This window comes from Nerophis ophidion, linkage group LG09 (genome assembly GCF_033978795.1).
Source record: "Nerophis ophidion isolate RoL-2023_Sa linkage group LG09, RoL_Noph_v1.0, whole genome shotgun sequence".
NCBI lineage: Eukaryota > Metazoa > Chordata > Actinopteri > Syngnathiformes > Syngnathidae > Nerophis > Nerophis ophidion.
The window spans coordinates 52,453,107-52,469,596 of NC_084619.1; the positions used below are offsets into that span (position 1 = coordinate 52,453,107).

Below are 16,490 nucleotides of genomic sequence, written 5' to 3' on the forward strand. Positions count from 1 at the left end.
CAATATCATCATCCTGGACCTTATAAGTATGTTTGTAAGTTGCGTAAAAGTCCATGCGTAATGGTGCTTTTTTGACTCGTGTCCCAAAGGTCTGCGGTGAAAGTGCACATCTAGAGAGGGGGTGTGAGTTTTGAATTCCAGAATGATTTTGCAGCAAAGGCGGCTTAGGATCATTATGTCAGATTTCTGGAAGGTGCGGGGATTACGGCGTCTCGAATCGTGCGCGGCTCTCACAGTGTGCGCCACTATTCGCCCCGGCCGCGATTTTTAACACCCCGTCTAAATACGAGCCGCAAACATGAAAATCACACCGCCTCGGCTACCGCGCTAAAGCCGAGTCCTATGACCGCGGATGTGGACATGGATCGCGTCCTTAAGCATGAGCGGATTAGGGGAAAAAAAAAAAAAAAAAAGAAACAAAAAGTGAGTTGCGAGTACTTGACTTGTCTTGAATCGAGTATCATTAGCGGCGGTCGCGGGGGAAGTCGCACCATCCGGACCTAAAAAAAAAAAAAAACACAAAAAAATTAATAAAAGTAAATGCAAATGTTGTCCTCCGGAGTCTGGAGCCATGTCCGCCGCCTCCTTCTCTGCGCGTCCTGCTCGTTAAAGACGACAATAATATTCCACCCTCTAATTGCTCATTCCGCGGACAAGAGCTGCGGATGTTCGGCTGGGGCGGAGGGAGGGGAGGGGAGGGGTGGTGGGCGCGCCGGGAGGGAGGGAGAGAGGGAGGGGGTGTGGGGTTACCGTGGAGATGGAAGACTCTGATAACCCCCCGTGTGCGCGGCACTGCCGGTGAAAGCCTCTCGCTACGTACTGGCTAATGATTGGCACGCTTGACAGTGATTGGCAGCGCTGCCATGGCAACGGCGCGGCGACACCAAGAAGACCAATAGAAAAGGGAAACAAAATGTTTCAATGCTACACTCAACGGCGGATTTAGGGGGGAGATATTATGAGGCTGGTGTCATTAGGCGATAGCCATTGAATCATTCGATCTCCTTTTTTTTTTGACGCGCAACTTCGCCGTGCTGGCTCTGGTGGTCGGGCGCTCCGTTCGCCCCCTCTTTTTTCTCTATCGTCTGGGTCGCTCTCTCAGGTCATTTCCATGGTTTTCCGATCGCCTTTAGAGCTTTATCCCTCCCATTTCTTCCTGCCCAACTTCGCTGATCGCCCGCTGCTCCTGGCGAACAGCGCGCCCGCCGCCCGGTCCCCGGAAGACTTGTCCATGTTCCAGCTACCCACACTCAACTTCTCCCCGGAGCAGGTGGCGAGCGTCTGCGAGACGCTGGAGGAGACCGGGGACATCGAGCGGCTGGGTCGCTTCCTCTGGTCCCTGCCCGTGGCCCCCGGAGCGTGCGAGGCCATCAACAAGCATGAGTCCATCCTGCGCGCCCGGGCCGTGGTGGCCTTCCACACCGGCAACTTCAGGGACCTCTACCACATCCTGGAGAACCACAAGTTCACCAAGGACTCGCACGGCAAGCTGCAGGCCATGTGGCTGGAGGCGCACTACCAGGAGGCCGAGAAGCTGCGCGGACGTCCGCTGGGTCCGGTGGACAAGTACCGGGTGAGGAAGAAGTTCCCGCTGCCTCGGACCATCTGGGACGGCGAGCAGAAGACGCACTGTTTTAAGGAGCGGACGCGGAGCCTGCTCAGGGAGTGGTACCTGCAGGATCCCTACCCGAACCCCCAGCAAGAAAAGGGAACTGGCGCAAGCCACCGGACTCACTCCCACACAGGTCGGCAACTGGTTTAAGAACCGGAGGCAACGTGACAGAGCCGCGGCGGCAAAGAACAGGTTGGTGGATTTTTACACTTTTTTTCCCCAACCCTTTCAACTTTTACCAAGGCAAAAAAAAAAAAAAAAAAACGGGACGAAAAAAAAAAAAAAAAAAAAAGCTCCGGAGTTATTGGAACCTTTACGGGAGATTCCACCGAGCCTACCCGGCTTGGGTGCGCCTCTAAGCGGCCACACGTTGCAGCATTGAGCGCGAGCAAAAAAACAAAAAAACAAAAAAATAAATAAAAACGCTTAAAAAAACTTCCAAAAATGGCACTTTTTGCACGCATTTTCGAACTACACTTTTACGCTCGTCACAAACAAGCCAGCCGAGGAATAAACAACACCATAATAACCATGAAGTGAGATGTATTTGCACTGATGCAATGAAAATACAACTACACAAAAAGGTCAAATAAGTTTTGTTTTTGCTGAAAAAAAAATGTCACTATTAGTTTTTGTTTATTTTGGACGTTATAAGCACAATTTGTTGACTATATATATATATATATATATATATATATATATATATATATATATATATATATATATATATATATATTCCACTGTATCTGTTACAACAGTTACGGTAATATTTATTCACGCTCCCTCCTGCCCTCTCCATCCCCCCATCCCTTTTTAGCCGCATTTATCATTTTTTTAATGTCACTTTGCATTGTTATAAGGAAGATTATCCCAGATTATAGTATTGATATTCATACTTAAAGCATTATGAGGCTATATTCATAACATTAAGTGTGGTATCATTCCACTCAAAACAATTATAATTGATTAAAAACAACACACACACACTTACGCACACACACACATTGGAGATGAGCTAAGCCATATGAAAACTATTTTTAATGCTCTTGATGAATGAAGAGATATATTTCCTCGCTGATATGATCCCGCCACGGTGGAGTTATTATTATGATTGCAGATGAACATTTAGGATGATTGCAAAAAAAACAACTATACGTCACTTATTCATTCATGCAACATGAAATTCTGCTACATGAAGGATAATTATCTATCCACCCCCAAAAAAAATATTAGTGCAGCAAATATGTGCAGAAATGATTGCTTTTTTTATAGAAATGTGTGGGGTGTTTTTATTGGAGGGGGACATTTGCTCCAAACAGTGCAGTGTTTTGTGATGGAAGCATGCATGCATGGCATCATGGGGGCCGGCTTGGGGGTGCAAAGAAAAGGCGAACCCTATTTTGCAGGATGAGGAGGAAGGGGGGGGGGTATTCATGGTGAAAAGAAAAGTCTAATTGCCATTTCTCTCGTTTTGCTGAAAAAAAAAACTCACCTCTTTTCCCTTGCTTGCTTGCAGGCTGCAGCACCAAGCAATAGGACCCGCCGGCATGAGGTCCTTGTCGGAGGCCGGCCTCACCCCTCACAGCTCGGCCGAGTCGCCCTCCACCGCGGCCAGTCCCACCACCAGCGTGTCCAGTATGACGGAGCGGGTTGACACCGGAACCTCCATCCTGTCCGTCACCTCCAGTGACTCGGAGTGCGACGTATGATACGCAAAAAAAAAAAAAAAAAAAAAAAGAACAGTCAAAACAAAAACAAAAAAAGACACTCAAAACATACAAAAACACGCAAGAAAAAAGAGAAATATTTACAGGGGGAAAAGGACCTGAGAGGAAGAAAAAAAAGAGACTTATGAAATATCGCGGATGGAGGAGGCTGATTGATATAAATATTGAATAAAAAGAGATAAAGCACGTTGTTTTTTATTATTATTAAAAGCGCTTTTAAAAAAAAGGACCACTCCTCCTCTTCATCAAAAGCCCCCCACACACACACCATAGACTCTATCGCATGTTTTTTTTTTTTTTTTTGCATTCTGCAAAACGCAAGATGATTTTTTTTTCAACCAGGAGCATCGATGCAGATGGAATTTTAACATTTTCACATTTTTTATGATGAAGATGATGATGAAGAAAAAGCCGTCAAGATGCATTTTTTTTTCATTTTTCCCCCCTCCACCTTTGTTTTTGTTTTTTGTTGTTGTTGTTGTTGTTGTTTTTGTGTTCATCAGACAATCATTTCAAGTCATAAAATGTATGACTAAGCACCTTTTTTTCTTTATTCCAAGAAAAAAATAATAATCCTGTCACTGTGGGGTCGAACTACTTGTATGTTGATGACTGTATCAGATTTTTATTTTTTATTTTCAAAATTTTATATGGAATGATGTATATAAAATGTGGAACAAAAAAAAAAGAACGCCATCATTCTCCCGCTGTGTAATATACGTGTAGAAATATGCTTGTAAATAATTATTAACGCCCACCCATCACATCTTCTTGTTCTTCCTCTCGTCTAATCCTCTTTTCTACCCCCCCCCCCCCTTCAAACCCACGAACCCAACCCCACTTTTCTTGGTGTTCATAAAATATTTGTTCAAAACTTAAACCACTCCAGTGCTGCAGGCCCGTTTGTTGTTATTGTTGTTGTTTAAGATGTGGCACCATTACGCACAAACGGCGCACCCAAAATCCACCCTAAAAAAAATGTTTTTTGTTTTTTTTAAATAATCAAATATAACATTTAATTGAAATGTCAGCATCATGTGCGTCTCTCGCATTGGCTAAACCCGTGTTCGTATTGGCTTATTGCTGGATTGCGCACGCATTAACGCGCATCTTTATGGCCGCAACTCACCTAAAACCTCTTATTGTCATTATTATCTTCTTACCGGAGCTCGAACCACGCAAATTCCTATTTGTGTTTATTAAAATAGGTGCACACATTCTAACCAACGACATGTACTTAGAAAGGGGGGGGGGAAATGCCGAGTGCCATTTCCCCCTTTTGTTTACGGTTGCTGGTGAATGCAGAAATTAAGTAAACGCGCCATTAAAGGGCCTAATCGCAATGGTACTCCTCCCCCGGCCCAGTCTGCCATTGTGGCCCTCTCAAAAGAGCTTTTCTTCCCGGGACGACAAGCATTTCCCCCCCTTTCTGCTCCTCAAAAAAAAAAAAAAAAAATGGGGGGGGGGGGGGGGGGATTTCTTCTCTGAAAGTCTCTTTTTTTGTAGCTGAATCTCCAATCAAGCGCACTACAATTATTTATAAGACACTGGCAGTATTTTTTGTTGTACTTCTTTTTTTAAATTTATTTATTTTTTTGCACACACACACTCAGAACAGTCTACCTACCAACTGTAACTCCAAGGCATGCTGTGTTTGGAGCAGAAAAAAAAAAGATGCAAAACAATTTAATATCGCAAAAACAATTGAATTTAGAGGGTCTTTTTTTTTTTTTTTTTTTGGATGAAACGCAATTTAATTAATCGGACACTTTTAAAGCTGAGAAACAGTGCACAAAGGAGGCGCATCACAATAAATACTGATATAAAGTGTTATTTAAAATGACTAAAATATAGAGATTATTTTTATATATATTGTTGTATATTTTCTATGATTTTGTACATTAGTATTAAATACGATAATAATAATATTAATAATAATAATAATAATAATAATAGGATGATGAGGTAGCGACTTGTCCAGGGTGCACCCCGCCTTCCGCCCGATTGTAGCTGAGATAGGTGCCAGCGCCCCCAGCGACCACAAAAGGGAATAAGCGGTAGAAAATGGATGGATGATAAATTATAATAAAATCCAATGGGTTTTGGAGATCGCTTATTTGGAGTGATGAGCCACTCGTGATTTAAATTAAAGTATTAAGGATCTTGTTTATTGTTGAATATTCATCTGCACTTTTTTCTGTAAAAAAATATTGCTAAAATATGATCTTGCAGTCCATTTAGGCCGTGGGTTTGGGCGTGTCGCTGCTAACACGCGTGTGTGTGTGTGTGTGTGTGTGAGAGAGTGTCTGTGCTGTCTCTGTATGGGGTCATGAACAGTGTGTGTGTGTCTGGGTGGGGGGGTGAAGGTAGGATGGGGGTGGTGTTCGTGATCTGTCAAGTCAAATATGGATCAGCACACAAAAGAACTTAGCAAGGAGTAATCTGTGTGTGTGATACTTACACGAGAGTCAACGACACGACGACTCCATTACTTTTTTTTAAAATCCGTTTTACAACGTTCCACCTTTTTTTTGTCCCACTAAAGACTTCTCGTTCAGTTTTTACTCCGCATATTGAGTGTGTGATTGATGAATGAATGACAAATTTTTGACACAACTATCCAAAGTTAAAGTTAATCCCTTTTCTGTTTTTTGTTTAACAAAAAAAAATATTTAGGTTTTTTACTCCGTATATTGAATGAAGTGTCTTTGATGGATGAGCTACGATTACTTCATCGAACAATCCCCAAATAAAAGTACTGGAAATTATTATCATGACATGTTAGTTTTACCACTTTTAATGTTTTTGTCAAACAAACAAACATTTTTATTTAGGTTTTTACTCCGTATATTGACCGAAGTGTCTTTGATGGATGAGCTACGATTACTTCATCGAACAATCCCCAAGTAAAAGTACTGGAAATTATTATCATGACATATTAGTTTTACCACTTTTAAGGTTTTTGTTACACAAAAAACTTTTTTTATGTAGTTTTTTTACTCCGTATATTGACTGAAATGTCTTTTTGTTAATAAGGTACTTTGTCGAACAATCCCCAAGAAAAAGTACTGGAAATTATTATCATGACATTAGTTTTACCACTTTTAATGTTTTTATTAAACAAAAACCTTTTTTTATTAGGTTTTTACTCCATATATTGATTGTAGTGTCTTTAAAAGTTGAGCTGTAATTACTTTATTGAACAATCTCCGAGTAAAAGTAATGGAAATTGTTATCATGACATTTTAGTTTTACCACTTTTAAAGTTTTTGTTAGACAAAAAAACTTGTTTTATTTCGGATTTTACTCCGTATATTGACTGAAGTGTATTTGATGGATGAGCTACAATTACTTCATCGAACAATCCCCAAGTAAAAGTACTGGAAATTGTTATCATGACATTTTGGTTTTACCACTTTTAATGTTTTTGTTAAACAAAAAACTTTTTTATTTAGGTTTTTACTCTGTATATTGACCAAAGTGTCTTTTTATGGATGAGCTACTTTGTCGAACAATCCCCAAGAAAAAGTACTGGAAATTGTTATCATGACATTTTAGTTTTACCACTTTTAATGTTTTTGTTGAACAAAAAACTTTTTTATTTAGGTTTTTACTCCGTATATTGACCAAAGTGTCTTTTTATGGATGAGCTACTTTGTCGAACAATCCCCAAGAAAAAGTACTGGAAATTATTATCATGACATATAAGTTTGACCACTTTTAATGTTTTTATTAAACAAAAAACTTTTTTTTTAGGTTTTTACTCCATATATTGATTGAAGTGTCTTTAAAAGTTTAGCTGCGATTACTTTAGCGAACAATCCCCAAGTAAAAGTACTGTAATTTATTATCATAACTTATTAGTTTTACCACATTTAATGTTTTTGTTAAACAAAAAAAAAGTTTTATATTAGGTTTTTACTCTGTATATTGACCAAAGTGTCTTTTTATGGATGAGCTACTTCGTCGAACAATCCCCAAGAAAAAGTACTGGAAATTATTATCATGACATATTAGTTTTACCACTTTTAATGTTTTTGTTAAAAAAACAAAACTTTTTTTTATTAGGTTTTTACTCCGTATATTGACTGAAATGTGTTTGACGGATAAGTTACGATTACTTCATCGAACAATCCCCAAGTAAAAGTACTGGAAATTATTATCATGACATGTTAGTTTTACCACTTTTAATGTTTTTGTTAAAAAAAAAAAAAAAAAGTTGTATTAGGTTTTTACTCCATACATTATTCGAAGTGTCTTTAAAAGTTGAGTTGCGACTACTTCATCGAACAACCCACAAGTAAAAGTACTGGAAATTATTATCTTGACATATTAGTTTTACCACTTTTAATGTTTTTGTTAAACAAAAAACTTTTTTTTAATTAGGTTTTTACTCCATATATTATTCAAAGTGTCTTTAAAAGTTGAGCTGTGATTACTTCATCGAACAATCCTCAAGTAAAAGTACTGGAAATTATTATCATGACATATTAGTTTTACCACTTTTAATGTTTTTGTTAAACAAAAAACTTTTTTTTAAGGTTTTTACTCCGTATATTGATTTAAGTGTGTTTGATGGCTGAGTTACAATTCCTTTATCGACCAATCCCAAAGTAGAAGTACAAGAAATAACTATTATGACATATTAGATTTACCACTTTTTCTCTAATAAAAAACAAACTTTTTATTTAGGTTTTTACTCCATATATTGAGTTGACTGGCTCATATTAATTATTTATAAATCCTTCAAGTATGGAAAACTATGCTAAATATATTCAAACTTTTCATGTTTTCGTCATACAAAAAACTTAAAGTCTAACTTTTTACTCTTCATACTGATTTGAATGAACATATGAATCATTTCCAATTCCTTTAATTATTAGGAATTTAATAGAGTGTGTAAAACATTTCTCTATACTCAAAATATTTCTTATGTAGCTTTTACTCCTTATACTGACTAACGAGTCTTTAATAACTTTTTCATAATGAATTCATTTATATAACTATCTTAAAGTTCATTTATAAGAAAATATACATCGAGTAACAACTTTTCATTGTTTTCATCACACCAAAGACATGTACTCACACAGCTTTTACTCCACATATTGATTTAAGAGTATTTGATAAATGGTTTGTAATTTATTTAGAACCATCACTTAGTTAAAGTAAGGGAAACTATTATACCATTAATTGTACTTTTTTAAAAACATTTTTTTTTTATCACTACACAAAATAATACATATTTACTCCTTATATTGATTAAGGTGTCTTTCATGAATTATTTTTGTATGCATTTCAAAAAGTATTCCAAAGTTAAAGCATGGGAAACATTAATTTTGACAACTTTTCATGATTTTTTTTTTTAATACAAAATACTTCTAGCTTTTACTCCTCATATTGATTAAAGAGTCTTTGATTAATCGGGTTTAATTCCTGTATAGATCCCAAATGTAGCGTATGGGTTTAATACTCTATAGTGTTTTAAAATTGTGACTCCTTATTACTCCACATAGTGTCTAAAGTTATTATTTTTTAATGTTTTAAATACGTCTTTACACTACTATTCCAAAGTTAAAGTGTGTCAAACTACTACCTAATTACACATAGTTGTAACAGCTAATTGTTTTTTTTCCAACTTATATCTTTTAATCCTTATATTAGTTGAGTTGTACATAAAATTGAATCACACATTATTTTTACATAACCACCCTATAATCCAAGTAAGGGAAAAAGGGTGTTTTGTTAGGACGTTAGGTGGCAGTTGGTGCTTTAAAATTTGTCAGTGAGTAAAAACACCTGCCCTGCCCTTGTTTTTTCTCAGACGTCACGCTAAACTACACGCAAGTTTGTCCCTGTTTTCATGCAGCAGCAGCAGCGACTCATCAGCGTAAAAATAACAACAACAATCAGCTTCCTTATTACTTCTAGACCCTTTTTGTTTACAATTATTAACTTGAGCCTTGAACGCCCCATTGCCTCATTATTGCAATGGCCATAACATTAGGTACACAACATACACAATGCGATGCAAAAAATAATAATAAAATAAAACGCATATTACAGAAGGACATATTGCTCGGCATGAATTATGAGAAAAGTCGCATGCTGATAATAATAACAGTAATAATAATAATGATTAAAAACAAGAGATTACCTTGAAAAAGGCCAATTAGTTGATGCAATTTTTTTCCCCTTGCAAGGAAAACAAGGTTATAGTGTAAGGAGCAAAACCAAAAATCTGCAAGACCTCGTTTTAACATTTAATATTGTATTTTTTTGTCGTTTTTTAGGTATTTTTGAGAAAAGTAATGCAAAAAAAAAAAAAAAGCCGTGTTTTCATCACAATCGTATTAATACAGTGTTTGAATTGGTTGTGTGATGAGATTGCGACTTGTCTAGGATGTAGAACACCTTCCGCACGAATGCAGCTGAGATAGGCTCCAGCAACCCCCTGCGACCCCTAAAGGGACAAGTGGTAGAACATGGATGGATGGATGGTATTAATTAGGGGTGTGGGAAAAAATTGATTCGAATACAAATTGCGATTCTCACGTTGTGCGATTCAGAATCGATTCTCATTTAAAAAAAAAATTGATTAAAAAAAAAAAATACATATATATATATATATATATATATATTTTTTTTAATCAATCCAACAAAACAATACAAAGCATTACCATAACAATACAAACCAATTCCAAAACCAAACCTGACCCAGCAACACTCAGAACTGCAATAAACAGAGCAATTGAGAAGACACAAACACGACACAGAACAAACCAAAAGTAGTGAAACAAAAATGAATATTATCAACAACAGTATCAATATTGATTATAATTTCAGCATAGCAGTGATTAAAAATCCCTCACTGACATTATCATTAGACATTTATAAAAAATAATTGAAAAGAATAATAGTGTCACAGTGGCTTACACTTGCATCGCATCTCATAAGCTTGACAACACACTGTGTCCAATGTTTTCACAAAGATAAAATAAGTAATTTTTTTTGGTTCGTTTAATAGATAAAACAAATTTACATTATTGCAATCAGTTGATAAAACATTGTCCTTTACAATTATAAAAGCTTTTAAAAAAAATCGAATACTCTACTAGCATGTCAGCAGACTGGGGTAGATCCTGCTGAAATCCTATGTATTGAATTAATCGTTTTGAATCGGAAAAATATCGTTTTTGAATCGAGAATGGCGTTGAATCGAAAAAAATCAATATATAATCGAATGGCGACCCCAAGAATCGATATTGAATCGAATCGTGGGACACCCATAGATTCGCAGCCCTAGTATTAACATAGTGTTTGAATTGGTCGTGTGATGAGGGAGCGACTTGTCCAGGGTGTACGCCGCCTTCCGCCCGAATGCAACTGAGATAGGCTCCAGCACCCCCCCCACACACACACACACAGAGATGCCATGCTGAATAAAAAAAAAATCTTTTAATTAACTGATTCATCTGAAGTTGATCCAGAGATTTAAAATGTTGAAAGTAAACATGACATATTTTGATATATGACTTCTTTTATACTGCGATGAGGTGGCGACTTGTCCAGGGTGTACGCCGCCTTCCGCCCGAATGCAGCAGAGATAGGCTCCCCCCGCCACCCCAAAAGGGACAAGCGGTACAAAATGGATGGTTTTGTTGGACAGACATGTTACAATAGGAATATAGGTCATATGACGAGTGCGGGGGTCACACTTTGCAAGTTACATCATTCACTGGTGTGTAAATTACACACACGCCCTGCACCTGCTGACTGTTTCCTGCCATCACCTCCATGGAACACACACCCACACACACGCACACACACACACACACACACACACACACACACACACACACACACACACACACGCACACGCACACGCGCACACGCACACGCACACGCACACACACACACACACACACACACACACACACACACACACACACACACACTGTTTGAAGAAGCTCCTCTATTAAAGGCCTACTGAAACCCACTACTAACCACCAAGCACTCTGATATTAATTTGTTTCCAAACAGTGTCTGTAACATGGCAGTAAAACGGCTCATCAAACAAAACAGAAGTCATCGTCATGGACCCACTAGCTGCGCAAGCTCGCTCTTTAATCAACTAAACAGACACAATAAATCCACAATGATATTTTAGTGAATTTACTGAGAAATTTGAGAAATTGAAACAATAAACAAAGAATGCTATTGTAAGTTAAAGGCCTACTGAAACCCACTACTACCCACCACGCAGTCTGATAGTTTATATATCAATGATGAAATATTAACATTGCAACACATGCCAATATGGCCTTTTTAGTTTACTAAATTGCAATTTTAAATTTCCCGGGAGTTTCTTCTTGAAAACGTCACGGAATGATGACGTGTACGCGTGACGTCACGGACTGTTAGGAAATATTAGCGCCACACACACACACAGCTAAAAGTCGTCTGCTTTAACCGCATAATTACACAGTATTTTGGACATCCGTGTTGCTGAATCTTTTGCAATTTGTTCAATTAATATTGGAGAAGTCAAAGTAGAAAGATGGAGTTGGGAAGCTTTAGCCTTTAGCCACACAAACACACAGTGATTCCTTGTTTAAAATTCCCAGAGGTGAAGCTTTCCTATGGATCAGAGCGGTCAAGCGAACATGGATCCCAACCAAATGTCAACCAGCAGTTTTCGGTGAGAACATTGTGGTAAAAAGTCGCCTCTTAGCTGAGTTTGCGCCGTCCTTGTGTCTGCCGTCGACTTTCATCAGACACTGGCGTCAAGACACCCGTGGACACACACTTCTGACAATCAGGTACTATTTAACTCACTAAAACACTAGCAACAAAATAGAAAGATAAGGGATTTGCCAGAATTATCCTAGTAAATGTGTCTAAAAACATCTGAATCCGTCCCAATGCAATCGTGCTTTTTTTTTCAACTAGATTTTTTTTTTTTTTTCTCTTCTAGTCCGTCGCTATCAATATCCTCAAACACGAATCTTTCATCCTTGCTCAAATTAATGGGGAAATTGTCGTTTTCTCGGTCCGAATAGCTCTTTTTGTTGGAGGCTCCCGTTAAAAACAATGTGAGGATGTGAGGAGCTGTCACGCCAAATTTCTTCCCCCCTACAAAAACCTCCTCACCGGAAGAAACTACTTGAAGGACCCCAATGAGGGTGGAATGACCTTAAAGCAGCCCACACAGCTTCCTGTTTTAAAAGCATTATAATTGGCTGATTGTCATAGGTGAAAAATAACGTTGAGGAAAAAATATTAGCATTTCAGCATGCTAACCTTTCAAGCTATTTTTGCTTTGCTAATTTTGCAGCTGTAACCCTTAAGACTCATACAACTTGGTATTGTCACGCCCTCATTGGGGTCCTTCAGGCATTGGAGGGGCTGTCACGCCAAATTTCCTCCCCCCTACAAAAACCTTACCCCCGGAAGAAATTTGGCGTGACAGAGCCATCAACGGGTGACGTCATCGTTTGCGACTTCCGGTAAAGGCAGGGCTTTTCTATTAGCGACTACAAGTTGCGAACTTTATCATCGATGTTCTCTACTAAATCCTTTCAGCAAAAAATTGGCAATATCACAAAATGATCAAGTATGACATAGAATGGACCTGCTATCCCCGTTTAAATAAGAAAATCTCATTTCAGTAGGCCTTTAATTTGTAGCTTAGAGTTTCAAATGGTAGATATATATAGTATTGTGTGCATGTGTGTGTGTTTGTGTGCGTGTGCGTGAATGTGTGTGTGTGTTGTCTACACAGCACAAGGCTCATCTTTTTTAAAACAAGCCCAACATGAAAGCAACACAGCTTCTACTCCAGTGAGCACGAGCCCTGATACGTGTACACGCAGGACGGCCTTGCATGCACCGCCTATGGGTGGAGGTTGTGTGCTTATGTGTGTGTGTGTGCGTGCACGCCTGTGTTGTGTGTGTCTGGGCCAGTGGGTGCAAGCTGTGATCTCTCGCCCTGTGCACACCGAGCGGACAGAGGGCTGAGCAGCTTAAATAGAGCCCGAGCACCTGTGTTTTCTCCCGCCGTTCTCAGGCCTTCTTACGGCGTGCACGGCCACACACACACACACACACACACACACATACACACTTACACACACATTTGCATAGAACACAAGCATATGTTTGGCATTTAACTATATGTGCCTGCATGCAGCCATCTGCACAGGGTGTGTTTTTCACATCATCCACACTAAGGACAAATAATAATTGACTCATAAAGTCATTGGGGAAAAAGTTAGAATTTGCCAAATAAACTCACCTGGTTTGCTTCTTTTACCAACCTGGTCTGCAGCCTTGAAGGACAAAAAAAGACACACAAAGCTTTATTGATATGAGTGCGTATGTCAAGATGCATGCAGTAATATAATAGTTCAAGGATTTTCTTCCAGGGATGGGTTTGTGACATGCATGTGTACTTTTATAGCGTCAATAAGAGACATTTGACTCATTTCAAGAGAGGCCGAAGCCTCCCACTGTGACGCATGAGCATTTTGTGCAATAAGCCCAAACAAAAGGTCAGGGATTGACTTGGACTCGCTTGCCCTTATCAATGCATCCTCCATTTACAACGCCACGGCATGGATTATGGCAGCACACACACACACACGCGCGCGCACACACACACACACACACACACACACACACACACACACACACACGCTATGAGGGGGAGGGGGGCATCTTTCTGACTAGACAGCAGAGGTGAAACAATCGTGCTCCTTGGCTGCCATCTAGCGGATGCATGTTGAACTGCTCCAACAACTTGATTACAATTTAAAAACTGTTTTATGTTTACTTAGTTTTTTTTTTTTTTAAATAATAATTTTCCAAAAGTCAATATAAAAGATAAGGACAGTTAACATTTGTATTTTTTAGTTTTAACTGCCTCATATTGAGAGATACTTTTATTCCTGATGTCGTTGCTCTCTGCATGAGAACGGATGAGAAATGTGAGAACATTTGATCAAATGTTGATTAAAATATTACACGTTTCATGGTGATAAGAATTTTTTTTTTTTTAGAATTTTCCATCGTAAAATACAATTCTTTACATTATATGATGTATATCATATTGTATTAAAAATGTTCTTACACAAAAAACTTTTTTAAATAATATCAAATGTGTATTAAAATTACAATTATATATTACATTATCTGCGATGAGGTGGCGACTTTTCCGGGGTGTACCCCGACTTCCGCCCGATTGTAGCTGAGATAGGCGCCAGCGCCCCCCGCAATCCCAAAAGGGAATAAGCGGTAGAAAATGGATGAATGGACACTACATTATTATTATTATTATTATTATTATTATTATTATTATTATTATCATACATCAATATTATAACACGTTATATTAATACTATTATTATTTGTGGATACAAACCAAAATGTAATGCCCACGTAATGAATGAAATGAAGATTTAAAAATAATTGAGGTTAAAAATCATGCTGGCTCGAGTTTTTTGCCAACATGCGAGATGGAAAAGAGCAAAGATAAATAGAATTAAAATAAAATGCTTTTTTTCTTGGAAAAAGTTTAATTATTAAAAAAACAAAAATAATAAAAAAGTTAGAATTTTACCAATTTGGATATGATAAGATTTGTATTTATTTATTTGCCAATTTAAAATAGAACACTGATATTATATAATGTATATGATGTTGAATTAAAAATGTTCTTACACAAAATGTTTAAAAACATTTTTTTAAATAATATAAGATGTGTATTACAATATGATTATGTATTAAATTATTATTATTATAATAATAATAATTATTATTATTAGACATCAATATTTTAAAATATCATATTAATAATATTAATATGTGTCGATTTAAACCAAAATGTAATGCCCACATAATGAATGAAATGAAAGTTTTAAAATAATTGAGGTTAAAAATTAATGCTGACTCAAATTTTTTGTTCTTTAATACTGCCAACATGCAAAATGGAAAAAAGAAAATATAACTACAATTAAAATAAAATGTGTTTTATTCTTGGAAAAAAATTGAATGATTAAAAACAATTAATAATAAAAAAACAATATATTTAAATTTTAAAATACAAATATGCTGGGAGATATATATTTTTTTTTTTTAGAATTTTCCAAATAAAATAGAATACTGGTATTATATCATGTATATCATACTGTATTAACAATGTTCTTACAAAAAATGTATTATTTTTTATTTTTAACAATATAAACTTTGTATTACAGTAGTATTAAATATTACATTATTATTATTATTATTATTATTATTATCATTATTATTATTATTATTATTATTATTATACATCAATATTATGACATGATACATTCATATTAATAATATTGATATTTTTGGATCTGAACCAAAATTTAATGCCCACATAACGAATTAAACTACAATTTAAAAATGATTGAGGTTTAAAAATGTAATGCTTGCTCGATTTTTTTGTTATTTTATACTTCCAACATGCAATGTGGAAAAAAAGCAAAGATAAATAAATTTTTCTTGGAAAAATAGAATTATTAAAAAAACAAAAAACAAAACAAAACAATATGTTCATATTTTACAAATATTAATATAATGGTAGATTTTATTTAATGTATTTATTGTAAAATGTTCGACTATAAAATAGACTCCAGCTCCCTGTAGCTCCGAGAGGCACAAACGGTAGGAAATGGATGGATGGAAAATAGTATACTTTATATCATATAATGTATATCATATTATATTAAAACATATACATTACTACAATAAGTTGCTTACATTAAGAAAAAAAATATATAAATTGTATTTTAAAGCCTGATTTTACATTATAATATCAATATAAATATCATTTGTAGTATATTAAAACAAATAATAATGATAATAATAATATTTGTGGATTCAAATCAAAAGAGGGGGTTAGTGCGTCTGCCTCACAATACGAAGGTCCTGCAGTCCTGGGTTCAAACCCAGGCTCGGGATCTTTCTGTGTGGAGTTTGCATGTTCTCCCCGTGAATGCGTGGGTTCCCTCCGGGTACTCCGGCTTCCTCCCACTTCCAAAGACATGCACCTGGGGATAGGTTGATTGGCAACACTAAATTGGCCCTAGTGTGTGAATGTGAGTGTGAATGTTGTCTGTCTA

At 36.8% G+C, this 16,490-nt stretch overlaps 1 protein-coding gene across 1 annotated transcript; it reads left to right on the forward strand.

Annotated features, from left to right (window-relative positions):
* Window positions 1-793: 793 nt before the first annotated feature.
* Window positions 794-4,705, forward strand: six3a (SIX homeobox 3a). The gene is given in 3 exon segments (XM_061909967.1): window positions 794-1,693; window positions 1,695-1,804; window positions 3,129-4,705. Coding segments are annotated over 3 exon segments (885 nt in total). The 5' UTR covers window positions 794-1,111; the 3' UTR covers window positions 3,322-4,705.
* The last annotated feature ends 11,785 nt before the right edge of the window (window positions 4,706-16,490 follow it).